General features: G+C 43.2%; 1 protein-coding gene across 1 annotated transcript in view; it reads right to left on the bottom strand.

Moving 5' to 3' along the window:
- LOC145346382 (neural-cadherin) overlaps nt 1–18,442 on the bottom strand; it is a 250,739-nt gene that overhangs the window by 75,446 nt on the left and 156,851 nt on the right. The window contains exons 7-13 of the mRNA XM_080193542.1: nt 16,765–17,014; nt 15,271–15,413; nt 14,077–14,249; nt 11,394–11,562; nt 10,090–10,260; nt 8,519–8,691; nt 7,991–8,158 (exon numbers count right to left, since the gene is read on the bottom strand). Of these exons, the coding sequence (XP_080049668.1) occupies nt 7,991–8,158; nt 8,519–8,691; nt 10,090–10,260; nt 11,394–11,562; nt 14,077–14,249; nt 15,271–15,413; nt 16,765–17,014 (1,247 nt within the window). The remainder of the gene's footprint in view (nt 1–7,990; nt 8,159–8,518; nt 8,692–10,089; nt 10,261–11,393; nt 11,563–14,076; nt 14,250–15,270; nt 15,414–16,764; nt 17,015–18,442) is intronic.

Genomic DNA, 18,442 nt, shown 5'->3' with positions numbered 1-18,442 from the left:
CATTTACCTTGCCAGTCCCTCTGCCACAATGAGGCAATTTAGTATGGCCTATCAACCTAAATTGCCTATTTTTGGACTGTGGGAGGAAACCCATATCGATATGGGGAGAATATGGAAACTCCACAGTTATCTAAGGCCGGAATCAAACCCAAGTCTCTGACACTGTGAGGCAGCTGTGCTAACCACTGTGCCACCGTGCCGCTCAATGATAGGAATAGAAATAAAAAAAATTAAAGATTCTTTTATCTGAATGCCTGAAGCATCTGTGATAAAATGGGGTAGCATGGTAGCATAGTGGTTGGCACTGATGCTTCGCTGCACCAAGAACCCTGGTTCAATTCCTGGCTTGAGTCACTGTCTGTGTGGAGTTTGCATGTTCTCCCCATATCTGCGTGGGTTTCCTCCGGGTGCTCCAGTTTCCTCCCACATTCTCAAAGATGTGCTGGTTAGGTGCTTTGGCCTGAACAGTAACTTCATTGCAATGTTAATGTAAGCCTCACTTGTGACTAATAAATTATCTTTAACTTTAACTTAACCAAAATAGATGAATTAGTGGCACAAGTAGAGGTTTATGATTTAGATCTAATTGCCATGTCACAGACATGGGATAGAATTCTCCCATGCCCCTGCTGGTAGATTCAGTGGGAGGCAGGGAGAGGGAAAATTCTGTGCGAGGCCCAAAATTTGACTTTACGCTGGCATGGGATCTTCCACCAGTATCCACCATGGCAGATTGGGAAACCTGCCGAAGGCCAGCACAGACCTCATTTGCATCCCTGGGAAAGGTTGCATCTCATCATCTCCTTTGAATGCTGGTTACTGCTGCTGTTATACAGATCCATGATAGGCTGGATAGGACATTAGACTTGCCCTGAATATAGTGCAAAACACCTGGTTGCATAATTACCGAGGTTGGGGCTGGAAGGTTTGGCATGTTTTCCCACTGCCCAGTAACGGGAAATACCACGAGACTTAGGGTTGGATTCTTCAACCTTGCCCACAGCTAGATGCTCCCGTCCCGCTGCAGTGAATGGAGATTTGGCTGAGCGTCAAATTCTCTGTTCTTGTTGACAGTGGTAGCAAGGTGTGATTGGGAGAGGAATTCGGGGCTTAATCCCAGAGTGGTAGAATTCTGCCCGTGGTTACAAGGTAATAAAGGTTGGGAAATAAATATTCAAGGATTCACAATATTTCAGAAAGATAGACAGAATGGCAAAGGAGGTGGTGTAGCCCTTATGGTAAACACTTATAAAGACATTAGTGAGAAAGGATCTGACCAAAGTGGGGCACCAGCAGAAGATCCCCTGTCAAATTGATGGCAGCATAAAACCGAATCTTGGGCCTCTTGCCAAATTTCCCCTTACCCTGCCTGCTACTGGACTCACTGGCAAGGACGTGGGAGAATTCTGGCCCATGTTCCTCTAATGGCGATTAGATCTAAATAAGAGCTCAGGGATTTGGAGGTAATATATTAACATGAACAGAGGATTGCTTAACAGGGCTTTTTTCAAATTGGCAGGCTGTGACTAGCAGAGTGCCACAAAGATCAGTGCTGCAGGGGAGGGGGGAGAGGGGTGGCTCAGCTATTTACAATCTACATTAATGACTCACATGAAGGGACAGAGAGTAACGTATCTAAGTTTACTGATGACAGCAAATTAGGTGGAAAGGTAAGCTCTGGGGCGGACACAGAGAGGCTGAAAGGAGATATAGATAGATTAGATAAGTGGCTGACAAAATGGCAGATGGAGTTTAACATAGGGAAGTATGAAGTTATTCACTTTGGTTGTAAGAATAAAAAAGCAGAATATTTTTTAGAAGACATTGATGTTCAAAGAGACTTGGAATGCAGAAAGAAAGCACATAGGTACAGCAAGCAATTAGGAAGATAAATGGTGTGTTGGCTTTTACTGCAAGAGGATTGGAGTATAGGAATGAAGAAACCTTACTACAGCTGCACAAGTTTTTGCTTAGAATGCATCTGGGTTACTGTGTGCAGCTTTGGTGTCCACATTTAAGAAAAGAAATTGTATTGCAGGTGATATAACGAAGGCTCACTAAATTGGTTTCTGAGATGAGGGGGTCCCACAATAAGAGGTTGAGAAAATTGAGCTTTTTTTTTGGAGTTTGGAAGAATAAAAGGTGATCTCATTGAAGCCTCCATATAAAGGGGCTAGATAGGGTGGACACAGAGAGATAGTTTCCACTGGTTAGGGAATCTAAAACACAGGGCCACAGTCTCAGGATAAGGGGCTGATCATGTAGGAGTGAGGTGAGGAGGAATTTTTTCACCCAAAGGATTGTGAATCTTTGGAATTCTCTACCCCAGGGGGTTGTGGATGCTCCATTGTTGAACATATTCAAGGCTGAAATAGAGAAAGATGCAGGCAGGAAAATGGAGTTGAAGCTCAAGATTAGCCATGATGGTATTGAATGGAGAAGCAGACCCAACAGCCCATTGCTGTACTACTGTTCCCATTTCTTAGGATCCCTGAACAGGAGCCAGCCCCAGCCCCCAACAAGACTGACAGAGTTAGTTGGAGTCTTCACCATATGGCATGAGCCTCCCACATAACCAGTAAAACATAAGCGGTGGTGGGTGCAGACCCTTAAGCAGTCATTAAAAGACTAATAGGTCACAGATGTGGAAATGGTGGACAGAATTTAATGCCTTACCCAGAGGTGAATTGGCAGACTGGGGTATTTCATCAGATGAAAGGGTGGCAGTGGAGATCCCACCAAAGTCAACTACGGTGGGCGAGAAAATTGCCATGTGGGAATCAAAAAACTAACCCAAATTGGGTTCCAGGCCGGAGGGGGTGGGAGGGGCAGGGTTGGCCGGGATCTTCCCATGCTCAAAGGCATTCAGTGTCTGATTGCAGAACCTGACATCAGGAAGTGGAGGGGGTTGGCCACCCCTCCACCCTTGCTGCTAACCCTGCCCCCACCTGCGCTGTTGCTGCCTGCATGCAGGACAGCTGAGCTCTGACTGGCCAGTAGTTCTCAGAGGTGTTGGGGTTTCCCTCCCTGAAGTTCCTGGTTCCAGGGATGGCCCGCCATTAGCCACTTAAGTGCCTGATTGTTACTTAATTTAGTGGTCCTTCCCAAAAGGAGGTGACACTGGTTCTCCAACTCACAGACGAGGCCCAGCGGCCATGTTGAATACTTCCCAATAAGGCTGTTTCTCTTGCCACAGAAAATTCTAGAGCTGCTGAGTATTATGAGTATTTTCTGTTTTCATAGCTGGCTAACATTCTTGGCTCACAGATGAAGAATGGTCATGTGCAAGAGATAAAGCAGGGTGCGTGGCAACTCAGCAACTCAGCAGATGTTGCACTTTCAAAATTCTGAGCTATGCCTTTGTTCTTTTAGCTTTGGTCAAATTGCTTCATTTCAGATACCTGAGAAAACCCTCTTTTGTAAATCACAGAACAGGCAAACACCAAATCAGAAACAGAAGCAGAGATTGTCAGCTGTAATTCTGGGCATTCATTCCTGGACAACACAAGAATCTCAAACAGGACATGATTCCAATTTGACGGTAACAAAAGAGGAGAACACTAAATAGGAAGGTCAGATGCAGCGTAAGAAAGTACAAACTGCAGTTTGCACATAGATTTTTGAAAATAAGAGCAATTTGACCTAATGTCAAAAAACCGGACTTCAGTATGTCAGTTGGGGGGGGATCTGAAATGAGAAACTTCCCAAATCTTGTTCAATTTCACAAAGTATTTGAGATTTAGGAGTTGTTTTAAGGAAACTGAGCAGAGACACAAGCTCAAAGAGCATGGCTGCCATCAGGGGTTGAAAGAATTGGAGAGAAGACAGGCTAGCACCGAGATAAAGTTAAACTGTGGCTTTAAGTGTCTAAAATTTGTAAGATGAAGCCTAACAAAGCAAGGAACAAGTCCCCCAGGTTTAAGATTTAAGGTAAGAAGTCAGTGCAGTGCAATGAACTTTGATTTCAACTCAGTGGAAATACAAAAGGGAGAAAAGAATGCGCACTCGTATAATTTATGAATAAGATGTCCAAAACTATAATACTGATAAAATAGAGAAAGAAAAGAAAGTGGTGACAGAATTGGATTTGTTACAAGGCTAAATATGATAGAAGAATCTCCTAATTATATACCACAATTCAGAAACTCACATCGAGATAGCATTTGCTTATTTATTCATTCATTCCTCTTTCCTGGGCTCTCTAGTTGAAAAGCTCTCTCAATGTTATTTTTCAGCCAACCACTAGAGGATGTGTTAACACAGTCTAGGGGGAATTCGATTCATTTTTTAAAAAGGCTGTCGTCCCATAAGCACCCTCACATAAGACAATGTGAGTAATAACAGAATAGCATTAGCTATTCTGATGGGGGAAACTGGTCTGCCTTTTTGGTGACAAGTCACAAGTAACTGCAATGAAGTTATTGTGAAAAGCCCTTAGTTGCCACACTCCAGCATTTGTTTGGGTGCACTGAGGGAGAATTTAGCACGGCCAATGCACCTAACCAGCTTCAGACTTGTGGGAGGAAACTGGAAACCTGAAGGAAACCCACGCAGACACAGGGAGAATGTGCAGACTCCGCATAGACAGTGACCCAAGCCGGGAATCGAACGGGCCTCCCTGGCTCTATGAGGCAGCAGTGTTAACCACTGTGTTTTGTCCATGCCCTGGAAAGTCGTGGAGGAAGGGGAGGGAAAGAAAGATATTAATGTTACCTACATAAATGAATATCTCAACTATCTAAAGAATGATTAAACAAGTTCTTAGAGTTCAGATTTGATTCATGAGCTGCATTAGCTGTATAAAGAAGGCAGTACCACAATTGGTTTCAGCCTTCTGAGCCAGAGAATGGAAAATCGATTCCCTATTCCTGGCGGCTATCCCCTCCTTGAAAGATATAAGCATTGGCTGAGATCAAGATCATGAGTCGCAAAAACCCAGCTTGCAGGTGCAGCAGGTGGTCAGGAAGGCGAATGGGATGCTGGCCTTCATAGCGAGGGGGATTGAATATAAAAGTAGGGAGGTCTTGCTGCAGCTGTATAGGGCATTGGTGAGGCCGCAGCTGGAGTACTGTGTGCAGTTTTGGGCGCCGCACCTGCGCAAAGATATTTTGGCCTGGAGGGAGTGCAGAGGAGGTTTACTAGGCTGATACCGGAGTTGAGGGGGTTGAGCTATGAGGAGAGGCTGAATAAACTAGGCTTGTACTCGTTAGAGTTTAGAAGAATGAGGGGAGATCTCATTGAGACGTATAAGATGATGAATGGGATGGATAGGATAGAGGTGGAGAGACTCTTCCCGCTCAAAAAAGACAGTAGGACTAGGGGGCACAGCCTCAAGATAAAGGGGGGGCGGTTTAGAATGGAGTTGAGGAGGAACTTCTTCACTCAAAGGGTGGTGAATCTCTGGAATTCTCTGCCCGTTGAAGTGGTGGAGGCTGCCTCGCTAATTATTTTTAAGAAGCGGGTTGATGGGTTTTTGATAAGAGAGGGGATTAAGGGTTATGGGGAGAGGGCGGGAATGTGGAACTGAGCCACGACAGATCAGCCATGATCTTATTGAATGGCGGGGCAGGCTCGAAGGGCTGGATGGCCTACTCCTGCTCCTATTTCTTATGTTCTTATGTTCACCTGTGGTGTCTGTTGCTGTGGTCAACTAGTCTTCTGAGCCAGACTATCAAGGCTGACACATGAAGAACTGATATTGGGCAGGGCAACTGAAGGCACGGCAGCCAGTGGAAAAGTGAATAAAGTCAGGCATGTGCAATTGCCAGAATTGGAGGAATGAAGGAAACTTGAAGCAGGCAGTGCACGTGAAACTCTATACCAGAGAAAAGGAGAGAAAAATGGTAGAAATAAAAAACAATGACTTGCATTTATTTAGAACCTTTTAACATAGTAAAAAAAATTCTGAAGTGCTTGGCAAGACAGGACAGGAACGGAGGGGTGAGAAAAATCACGGATATGTAAAATGCCAGGATCAGAGCAGTGCAGAGATCTTAGAAGCTTGTAGAGTTGTAGGAGGTTACAGAGCTAAGTAGAGATACTTGGTAATGGAGAGGATATGGGGAAGCAAACTGAATTCTATGGTGAGTAAGTTGGCAGATGACACCAAGATTGGTGGCATATTGGCAGTGAAGAAAGTTATCTTTGATTGCAACAGAATCTTGATCAATTGGGCCAGTGGGCTGATGAGTGGCAGATGGAGTTTAATTTAGACAAATGCAAGGTGATTCATTTTGGTAGATTGAACCAGATAGAACTTACTCAGTTAATGGTACAACGATGGGGAGAGCTGCAGGACAAAAAGATCTATGGGTACATGTTCATAGCTCCTTGAAAGTGGAGTCACAGGTAGACAGAGTGATGAAGAAGGCATTTGGCATGCTTGGTTTCATTGGTCAGAACATTGAATACAGGAGTTGGGATGCCTTGTTGAAATTGTACAAAACATTGGTAAGGCCACACTTGGAATACCGCATGCAGTTCTGGTCACCCTGTTATAGAAAGGATATTATTAAACTAGAAAAAGTGCAGAAAAGATTTACTAGGATTCCATTGGGACTTGATGGTTTGAGTTATGAGGAGAGGTTGGATAGCCTGGGACTTTTTTCACTGGAGTGTAGGAGGCTGAGGGGTGATCTTATAGACACCTATAAAATAATGAGGGGCACAGCTCAGCTCGCTAGTCAATATATTTTCCCAAAAGTAGAGGAATCTAAAATTAGAGGGCATAGGTTTAAGGTGAGAGGGGAGAGATAGAAAAGTGTCCAGAGGAGCATTTTTTTCACGCAGAGGGTGGTGAGTGTCTGGAACAAGCTGCCAGAGGTAGTAGTAGAGGCGAGTACAATGTTGTCTTTTAAAAAGTATTTAGATAGTTACATGGGTAGGATGGGTATAGAGGGATATGGGCCAAATGCAGGCAATTGGGATTAGTTTAAGGATTGAAAATAAAAGGGCGGCATGGACAAGTTGGGCTAAAGGGCCTATTTCCATGCTGTAAACTTTTATGACTCTATGACTAACTCAGGGTCAAATAGAAAAAAGGAAGATTGCTACAACTTTGGTTCATCCCCAGAAATTAGCATGGGAGAGTGTCGGTGGCTGGGAAGTGGAGTTTCTGCTGGGGAGCAGAAATTTCTACTCAACCAGTGAAAGATTTTTGTTGGATTTTTCCTGTATTTTTCCCTAAGGATGGTGGGGGAGGGGATGTTTTGGGTTTAGACTCACCATAGAATTGCTGAAGTGCAGAAGGAGGCCATTTGGCCCATCTGCACCGATCACAATCCCACACAGGCCCTATCCCCATAACCTTACGTATTTACTCTACTAAACCCCTGACACTAAGGGGCAATTTAGCATGGCCAATCAACCTAATCCACATATCATTGGACTGTGGGAGGAAATCTGAGCACCTGGAGGAAACCCATGCAGACATGGGGAGAATGTACAAACTCCATACAGACAGTGACCCAAGCCAAGAATTGAATTTGGGTCCCTAGTGCTGTGAGGCAGCAGTGCTAACCACTGTGCCACCTGTTCGATCCCATGTCTGTGCTGAATGTAACTTGAATGTTATTTGTCCTTAAAGTCCATTTCAATATTGAAATGTTTCTCTATTGGAAGTTTTGCATTAAACCTAATAAACCATTCCTATAAGTCTCAGCAAATCATTTAACATGAGTGTAGTATCAACACGCTGCACTTGGTTGAAGTCATCAGGTTACATTTCAGCTTCATTTGAAGCAATTTTTTAAAGCGGCATCTCGGCCTTTTGGCTAAGATGCAAATTAGATCAAGCCTTGGAGGAGGAGCTATACCCTGTCCAATCAGCTTGGATCATGTAGATCAAGCCCAAGACAGGTGGTGAGAGCCCTGTCTTGTCGGCTTGGATCGGGAACGTCCCAACTTGTTGGGACTCTGAATTGGCTTTAATTTGACTTGATTGGATTGGAATAAAGTAAACAAAAAAAATCATTTAACACGTATTACATACCACAATCCTCAAATCACGAGTGGTGTTCTCTGGGATTGTTATTTGATATTCTTCTTGCTCCCACTGGGGTGGTTGGTTATGTATATTAGTGATGGTAACTGTCAGCTCTACGCTGCTGCTTCGATTGCCCCCGTCCGTCGCTATTATTTGGCGACTGATATGAGCGATCTAGAACGCAAAAGACACGTCAACAACCAATAATGATTTGATCGAATCAGAGATACTTTTAATTAGCATGGAATATGTAATCAGGTCCCTAAACACGTCAACAAATTATTCTCTATTACAGGCAAGCCACAGTCATAAAATCCTTGGCAGAGACACAATTTCCTTCAATCATTTACATTTAATTTAGCAATTCCTCTGTGATCAACGGGAATGACATTCGCAAGAACAAAGCAGAATGCAAGAAGTATGAAATGGAGCTCCAATGCCTTGTAACTTGCAAACAAAATAAAAATAAATTGAATAACAGAAATATGCAACTGATTTTATTATTTTGAAGCAATACAGACTTCATACTCTTACCTGAGAAATGGGATGATTGACGTAAATCCAGCCTGTGCTGGGACTGATCTGGAAGTACTCTGGTTGCTGCCGAGATATAGAATAAGTGATGACTGCATTGATTCCATGGTCATCATCATGAGCTGCTGCACGTAGGAAACTGGTGCCAACTGGTGTATCTTCACGCAAGTAGTCTGAGGGCAAAAAATAAACTGTTTGATCCAACGTATTTGTTTGCTACTTCTTAAAATTGTATTTTATCTTGATCATTCCTCCTCATCTCATTTATAATTACATCATGGCACAGTGGTATACTGCTGCCTCACAGCGCCAGGGACACAGATTCAATTCCAGCCTCAGGTGACTGTCTGTGTGGAGTCTGCACATTCTCCTTGTGTCTGCATGGGTTTCCTCCGGGTACTCCAGTTTCCTCCCACAGTTCAGAGATTTGCAGGTTAAATGGATTGGCCATGCTGAACTACCCCTCGGTGTCCTACAATGTGCAGGTTAGATGGTTTAGCCATGGTAAATGCACGGGATTATGGGGATAGGGCGGGAGAGAGGGCTTGAGTAAGATACTCTGTCAAAGACTTGATGCAGACTCGAGGGGATGAATGATCTTCTTCTGCTCTGTAGGAATTCTATGATGTTATGATCATTAGGTTGCATTCATTTCAACATGGCCTCCCTGTTGGAATACGATGGCATGTTTTGGTTATACTGAGCCAGGGACGGATTTGTGAAAAGTAGCCCCAATGTTGGCAAGATTCCCTGATTGTGTACACCCTGCATTTCTTTAATGCTGCCAAGACACCAAGTGGAGGCCAGGTAATTCTCTACATGAAAGGTGGAAAAATTAGAGGGACAGGTCTCTCTCCTGACCTTTGGGCCATCAGGACAGAAGAGGATACAGAATCAAGAGTAAATGAATGTGTCTCTGTGAATGTGCACATGATATGTTGTACAGTGTGACAAAACTAAGGGAGAAAAAGAAAAGCCAGCAGTGGATTGATGCAATTTTCCAGTAGGGAAACAAACCACACAGACCAAGAGAGTCCTCGATTTCATCCCAAGCAAGTGCTGATCTTAACCAGAGAAACAGTTGGGATGTAATGATTTAGCTCAGTATCACTGGCACAAAGAAAGGAACAAAAATCACTGTTTGTAGGCATATCTGAAAAACATTGACAGCTGGGGCAGATGTAGGAAGGGAAAGTATAGCTTGACCCATAGCCTATGAATCAGTGTCTTCAGTCAAGGAGAGAAGGAAAAGGGCATGACTTATTGAGAAATGGGAGCGCACTTCCAAATTATATGCCTGTTTTGCAATGTTTAACATTATTCAGTGCACTTAATATTAGCTTAGCTGCCCAAACAGAATCGACAGCATAAAAAAGCTGCTTTATTTCAGATCCAGAATTAATTGTGCCAGAGTGAGTCACTTGCTAGAGAAACAGGGCCCAAGGGAGAGGAAATTATAGGAGCATAACACTGGTTATTGCAGAGGAGTTCAATACTGTTATAACATCAAAGAAATCAGACACATCATGGAGCCAATTATTGGTGGGTTGAGTCCAGTGTTTGATGCTTACATTGGTAACGGCTGTTCTCAAATTTTGGATCATTATCATTTTCGTCAGCTATAAGTATGATCAGTTGACAAATGCCAATCAGGGGCTCCTGGGCCTGGTCCGTCGCTGTCACTGACACAGTATACTCTCGCTGATTCTCTCTATCGAAACTCTGCGTTGTTGTAATAGATCCTATAAAGGAATTTTTTAAAAATTAACCAGCGTCTAAGCATTTTATGAATTCTTCAAAGTAAATCCACGATGCTTACAGGTACAGCTGTTCCAGATCCTAACAAATGTTTCTCCTCATTTTTCCCTCCATTTCTTTGGCCAACGTGGTTAGCACTGCTGCCTCACAGCGCCAGGGACCCAGGTTTAATTCCCGGCTTGGGTCACTGTCTGTACGTAGTCTGCATATTTTCCCCCTATCTGCGTGGGTTTCCTCTGGGTGCTCTGGCTTCCTCCCTCAGTCCGAAAGGCGTGCTAGTTAGGTGCATTGGCCTTGCTAAATTCTCCCTCAGTGTGCCCGAACAAGTGTCGGAGTGTGCTACTCATGACTAATAAATAAACTTTACTTAACTTTACTTATTTACTTTAAATCTTTGACCTCAAATAATTGATCCACTCTAAAGCAGAAACTAAGCTGTAATAATTCTATCCTGTCTAAATAAGTTAATCAGGTCACAGTAAGAGACTGTTGTAGTTTTAAATTGTTTTAAGTGCACAGTGCTGTTCTCACCTTCTCTCTTCACAGATCTCTGATCAGGAAGGTGCAGCCAGAACTGCAGATGGAACAACCCTGCTTGGTGATAGTCAGGGCAAGCTACATCCTCCCAGCTTGGAAGATCATTAAATTTTCCCTGTCTGATTACTGTATGTTGCAGACTATAAAGCTGTACAGTCAAAGGTTAGTGCACTGAGAGGAATACCAGACTGTTTTCATTTTTTAAAAGAACTATTATTTATCCCATTAACCATTAAACTGAACTTTGCACTCCAATATTTGGGTAACTGAAACTATTTTCCTATATGGTACTAACAAATTGAATAGAAAATCCACAAGTCACTACAGCTTCTATTCAACCAGAAGAAACATCTTTATAAGTGCATTTTTTGAAATTCATCAATGATCTTCCCAGATGTTCAGAATTCAAAAGCCTCCATTTTTGGAGAAGACTTAAGCGAGCAGTGATTTGTCTAAGAGTTCCTGCTGCTTTAATCACAATTTCAATAATTTCTAGTTCAGATTGGATTAGTTTGGTTTACTTTCTATTCAGATTATCTATCTGTGTTTTTACTGCGATGTTACTGAGCAGCACACTCACCGGTGTCTGGGTTAATGTGGAAACCCGGAGTAACTCCATCTCGAATCATGAGTCCATATTTCACCTGTCCATTCACTCCAAGATCAGCATCATAGGCCTTGACTTGGAGTACAAATGTTCCCGGGGGCTGGTTTTCCAGCACACAGGCATCTTCGCTATACTTTAGGCACTGAAATTGAATCAGGTACACAGGCATGCATGAAGTTTTCGTACAAAACTATGTCGCTTTTGTACCTCCAGCTCTGATGAGACTGAGTTGTAAGGAATTTGACAAAAGGGAAATAACAGATTGAGCAGGTCAAGTTTGGTGGGGAGCTCGCAGTAAAATTATGGGGTTGATTTAAGGAACCGGTTTGCTTATTTTGATTTGCTTTAAATTAAGTGATACTTTGCATTTATTTGCTTGGAATATATTTGAAAAAAGCCTGAAGATTTAGTTATTTAAATAACTGTTTCAGTTACCTAAAAGTGAGCTGTTATCCTCCTCCTCTCAATCAGCTATAGCAACAATGACAGTGAGCTGAACACATATCTCAATCGGATCACGTTGTAATTGGGTCGGAATGTGCTTTGAAATTATAATTCTGACTAGTGTACTGTAAGTTATATCTATGTCTCATTAAAAATCCAATCTTTGTACTCATTACATGGTTCGTTTTGTGATTCATTGTGTGTCAAATTTTTCCACTATTCAAACCAGTAAACCAGTTGCAGACTGTTACAGGGTGCTACTGCACATGCACCCCAATCTCCCAGTGCACTGTGTACAGTGTGTGCACAGTGCACTGGGAGACTGTCACTCCCCCCAGCCCTCCAGACACCACAACCCGCCTCCCCCCCCACCCAATCACACCTCTGATTGAGACCCCTCCTGATTGCACCCCTCCCCCTGATCGTGGACCCCCCCCCCCCCATACCCCCCCCATGATTGCCCACCTGATCGTGGCCTCCCCCAATCTACCCCCTGCCCTCACCCACCTGCCTGTCACTGCCCACCCCCCTAACCCCCCAGCCAATCATCACTGGCCAATTATTTGTGATAAACTGGTAAGATTGCCCCCTTCAATCTTTTGCATTTTCAGTTTGAGAAAGTATATTCTTTACTTCCTTCTCAGAAGTGAGATATTTTTATTGCTGACATTAGACCATGACATTTACAAGCCAAGAGGTTCTCATTTGCTGTTTCGAAGGGCTTCATTTACTGCCCAACTTGTGCCTGTTAAAATAGCGCTAGGTGAATAATCCCACATGACCCATTCTCATTGGGCACTATAGGTTTCTCAGAAATATATTTTCCCAGAATAATTTTTTTTTTGTTTTGTTCCCCAGCTGGGAAAAAACAGTCAGTGGATCAGCTTCTTAAATGTTGCTCTGTAACCATCTGTGACCTTGTGTGTTAACTCAAGCTAAAGATAACATTACTCTTCCATTTCCACGTCTTGTTGAGGGTTTATTTCAATAATAAAGGAATCATTACACTCTTGTTGAAACTTTATGCAGCAATGTTAGCTTAGGCTATTCAAAATTTCTCCCAATTTGCAGGACTCTTGATCCAGGAGTAACTCTGATTCACACATGAGCCAGGATATTTTGGTGGAAGGGTTTCCCTTCCCACCATCTGAAGATTTGGTGACGAACACGTTGCCATCAATACTGGCTGCTCAGCAGCATTTAATACTTCAGCAAGTGTTAATTGGCTGGAGATGAGACTTCTGCCCCTCACGAGGCCCAGCAACACCAGAACTTCCAACGAAAATGACTGGGACTGCAACCAGACCCCATGGTCCAAGTATTGGAAGCCGAAGATCAGGTACACATGGGCGGTAAGGGGGGATGTGAGGCCTGCTGTGAGGGTTTGTGGTGTAAGATTGTTGGTGGAGGGAAGAGCAGGAGAGAAAGCATCTGTGGGGTCCAGACCTAGAGAGGGAAGGGGAAGTGGGAGGAAGGTGGCCTGATTTTGAAAGGAAGCTGTTGACAGAGGCCCCAATCACCCCTATTCCCACCTGAGCATGGTGACTTCCTGGATTTGCTTCCACCAGCCTGGTTAGCACTGCTGCTTCACAGCGCCAGGGACTTGGGTTCAATTCCTGGCTCGGGTCACTGTCTGTGTGGAGTCTGCATGTTCTCCCCGTGTCTGCTTGGGTTTCCTCCAGTTACTCTGGTTTCCTCCCAGAATCCGAAAGGTGTGCTGGTTAGGTGCATTAGCCATGCTAAATTCTCCCTCAGTTTACCTGAACAAGCGCCAGAATGTGGCAACTAGGGGATCTTCACAGTAACTTCATTACAGTGTTAACATAAGCGTATCATGACAATAATAAATAAACTTTAAAAAGACACTTTAAAAAAAATTGAGACTGGATGGGAAACAACTTTTAAATTGTTAATTAATGGCCACCTAAAGATGTCAACGAGCTCAAGTGTGGGGTTAAGGGGGTGGGAGGGGCGGGCGACCTATCCCACCATAAGACTGCAGAGAGGTCAGGGCAGACGAGAGCCCAGTGTGAATCTATCTGAAGAATTTATTGGCCATCCCCTGCCTACAAACCCATTTATGTATTTACTTTTATTAAACAGCTTATCATTTTAAATCCACTCCCTCCCCAACCCGCCCCACACACAACTGAGTCAGTTCATTTAAACTGCCTTCCCCACTGCATGATTGCACTCTGGAGGAAAATCGTACCTCTGAAAAAACTGGCTTGTTATTATTGACATCATTGATCCCCACAATGACTTGAGCAATGCTGCTGAGGGATGTGGACCCTCCTGAGGTGTTGTCATCCGTTGCTGTGATGTTTAGCACATATTGAGGCCCTTGTAGCTTTGGCAATGGGCTTCTACGAAGCTTGATAATCCCTGTCATTGGACAAAATAACCATTGAGATTAACATCTAGTGTGAGCAAGCCGATTCTTGGCTCCTTCCATATAAAACAATCCCACCATGTTTTCAAATCTCAGCATTCGTATGTAACAGTTCATATAAAAGAGGTGATAAAAGGGGATTCTGGAGCCTCATCTAATTCAGCCCAAAACTTCTCTGGCCCCAGATTCTTGTGCATCTTTTTAAAATTTACACTTATGTCTCTATGTCCCTTTCTTTGGATCCACGGACCGAAGAACACCTTTTCTTTTTGTTTATCCCACCTTTGACCCTTTTAAATGCTTCAATCAGATCACCCTTAATCTAAGTTTTGGAATTCCCTCTCTAAACGTCTTCGCCTCTTTATCTTCCTTACCACCTTTAAGACACTCCTCAAAACTTTCCTTTTTGACCATCTGCCCTAATATTTCCTTATTTGGCTCAAAGTGATATTTTGGTTTGGTCTGTGAAGTGCTTTGGGATGTTTATTACGCAGGGGAGGCGATAGTCTAGTGGTATTATCACTAGACTATTAATCCAAAAACTCAGCTAATGTTTTAGAGACCCGGGTTCAAATCCAACCATGGCAGCTGATAGAACTTGAATTCAATTTTAAAAATCTGGAATTATGAATCTACTGAGAACCATGAAACGATTGTTAGGAAAAACCCATCTGGTTCACTAATTGTCTGGCCTACATGTGCCTCCAGAGCCTTAGCAATGTAGTTACGCTCAACTGCTGTCCAAAGGTAACCGGGGATGGGCAATAAAATGCTATCCAGGCACCCATGTCCCATGAATAAAACAAAATGCTAAAAGTGCTATTTGAAAACAATGGCTGGAATTTGACCAGGTTGTGGCAGGATCTCCATGGGAGATCCAGTGACCCAACCAAAAGTCCATTAGTTTTCGGCAGGACCAGCTGATCCCATTGGTGTGTGGGGCCCAAAAATCCCATCCAATATGTTGTTGTTGTAGCTCATGTGACTAAAACCAACATGTTTGCATAGTTTTACCTTTCTGATTATCCAGCTCAAAGTTTTTGTCTTGGTTGCCCCCTGTGATTGTGTAGATAACGCTGTCACCATCAGGATCCTTTGCATGAACTGTAGCAACCAGGCTGTTAGGTCCTGCATCCTCCGAAAGAAAAGTCTTATATCTGGATGAAAATGACAAGAGAAGTCTATTAATGAAGGACAACCTGTGAAGCAAACAAGCTGCCAAAGTGACATAGATGCAAAAATTTCAACGGCTCTGACTAAAGAAAGAAAAGACAGAAAGGCAAGAAACTTTCATGACTTCAGGCGTCATGGCAGTCAATTTGCATATGGTACGCGTTCAGAAGCAGCAATATGATAATGAGCAGATAATCTTTTTTTGTGATGTTGGGTAAGTGATTAATATTGGCTGTGACATCAAAGATAACCCTGCTGGACTTCTTCAGAAGGGTGCCACAAGATGTTCCCATCCACTTGAGAAAGTAGATGGAGTTTTACTTTAATATTTTCATCTGAAAGGCAGCACCTCCGACAGTGCCGCACTTCCTCAGTGTCAGCCTGGATTTTGTTCTCAGAGGGTGGGTCTTAAGCCCACAATCTTCTAGCTCAGAGAGGAGAATGCCATCAACTGAGCCACAATATTAGTTCAGTTAGAAAGCACAGAAGAAACTCTGTCTCCTGATGTAAAGGCACCAATAAACATCACCTCAAACATTTAAACCAATTTACTTTTGAATATCGATCCAAATTGTTTTATTGTGTAAATATGTGTTTACAGCAAGTCAAATCCAGTCTGTATACTGCACCAGCGAACAAAAGTAATGGGAAAACATTGTGTTAACATTAACAAACATAGCACTTTGCTTTCAAAAACTATAAGGTATGTCCTGCACCTGATTATATTAACAAAAGGTCACTGATTGAGAAACATCTGTTTCTGACATTACTAGCTGTGGAAAGGAAGAAACATCTTCTTGAATGATTTAAAGAGAAAGAGTAGCATCAAGTGCTCTCTGACTAAAGCAATCCTCTGTAGGTATGACTTTTGAAAAATTGAACAAATTCCCAGAAAATGCCATAAATTTAGTTACTGGTGCTTTCGCCCATGAAAACTCAGAGCCACTTCAAAGATGTGTGTTGTGGGAAGTCTGTGCCCCACCTGAATATTTTTGCAGGAATGAGTGCTTTGGAACTGAAGCCTGATTCAGTGCACATTCAACCAGGAATTCTTTGAGTAGCCAGCACTACAGAGCCAATTCAATTTTGTTTCCTCAGTTCCCTCCAGTTCAGACTACAGGCTGACCTGACTTCTGCACAGCCCAATTACAAAATAGCAAGAGAGCCATGTGTTCAAAATAGAGAAAACCTGTTCAAAAATGGATGATAGGTGTTTTAAAGAAATGAATATTACCCACGGATGTGCTGAGTACCAGAGGTATTACCCCCTCCCCAACTCCCTTGCTTTTCCTTTTCCCCCTGCAATAGTGACATTGCAGAGAGAAGTTCACATACATGTTCTGCGAAAACACCGGGGCTTCGTCATTGATGTTGGTCATCCTGATCCTCACAGATGCTGTTCCAGTCCGAGGGGGGCGACCCTTGTCTACGGCTGCGACAACAAACTCGTACATGTGGTTTGGTCGCTCGTAGTCCAGTTGCTGTTTTGAGCTGATGAGTCCCTGAGGGGTGATGGCAAACTCCGCACCCTGGGAGAAGTAAGAAATCTCTGCGTTGAGGCCAGTGTCACAGTCCTGTGCCAGCACTTTGAGGGAAAAAAAATCATAGCGCTTGAGTTATTAAGAGAGAAAGGGACAGCCACTGGAACGTATGTGTTATCAATTGGGTGTAAGGGTGAAAGCATACAATTTTGCAATAAGAAGTCTCACAACACCAAGTTAAAGTCCAACAGGCTTATCTGATAGCACGATACTTTGGCAGCACTGCCCCTTCATCAGCTGAGTGAGACCTGATGAAGGGGCAGTGCTCTGAAAGCTTGTGCTACCAAATAAACCTGTTGGACTTTAACCTGGTGTTGTGAGACTACTTACTGCACCCACCCCAGGCCAATGCCAGCATCCCTACATCATGCATACAATTTTGAGAAGCTCCAAAAATATTTCAAAAATATAAAACTAAATGCATTTTGTAAAGCAAAGATACGCAAGAACATCTATAGCTTGCACTTATATTAATAACCATGTTGTGGAACAAGATGACTTATCCAAACAGGGTTAGAAAATTTGGATGTCAAATAGGAATTAGTCAAATGAGTTAGGGGAGATAACTAGGGTCAAATGGTTTGAGAAGCTTTGAAATTTGGGCAAGAGCAAGTTGAAAAGAATTTCTGAAGACAATTCTAGGAAGGAATGCACTGACAGCCCTTTGAAAATGTAATTTATCCCAAGAGTGAAAGGAATTGAATAACTCATGAACACAAAGGTTTGATTCTGATGAATTCCATACTAGGTAGAATTTCCCAGTGGTTAGCTTGATCTTCTACAATAACTTCAGCAGAAGATTAGCATAAGCTCAGAGAAACAGCAGAAATGTGTGGAGGAAAAAAAACACTACTTGTTCCATTATTATCATATCACTCTTATTATTGTGCATCATAAAAAGATGATAGCGCTTTTATAACTCCATGGCTTTATGTGAAGTAACTTTTACATCTCCAGACAAGCTATGCTGCCATCTTGAAAATCCCAACGTCTACAGCAGTTAGAAAATATGGATGAAGACAACCTCAGAATCATTTTCCCAAGTGTCATAACAGTGAGAAAGCCGTCTGTCAGGTGTGGTTGAGACTGCAATGTCCCACACTTAGTCATTTTTTGGGATAGCAGTGAGTTGTATGTCAGTTCTGGGAAGGGCGGGACCTAAACATATTGGTGAGCCTGACTGCAAAGCAATTGGACACCATGTTGGAACTGTACTGGGAGACCCCATGCCTCCCCCAGTGAAGATCGGGACCCCTCATAGCATCAGCGGTAATTTCCCCACCTTGCCCGCGACATGGATCGTCAGCATTGGGGACTTCCCAATGGGTCCCTCATCGTGGCCCCTGACAAGCACCTCCATCCATGACTCCCAATATGTCCCCCCTTCAAGCTCCACCCCTGCACAAACTCCCCATGCATGAACTCCCCTGCATATCCCCCCATCATAGTTCCCTCTGCATAACCAACATCCC

This window comes from Carcharhinus amblyrhynchos, chromosome 8 (genome assembly GCF_965287045.1).
Source record: "Carcharhinus amblyrhynchos chromosome 8, sCarAmb.v2.hapA, whole genome shotgun sequence".
Lineage (NCBI taxonomy): Eukaryota > Metazoa > Chordata > Chondrichthyes > Carcharhiniformes > Carcharhinidae > Carcharhinus > Carcharhinus amblyrhynchos.
Note: the sequence above shows the minus strand (reverse complement) of the source record. Positions and strands in the feature narration are given on the sequence as shown.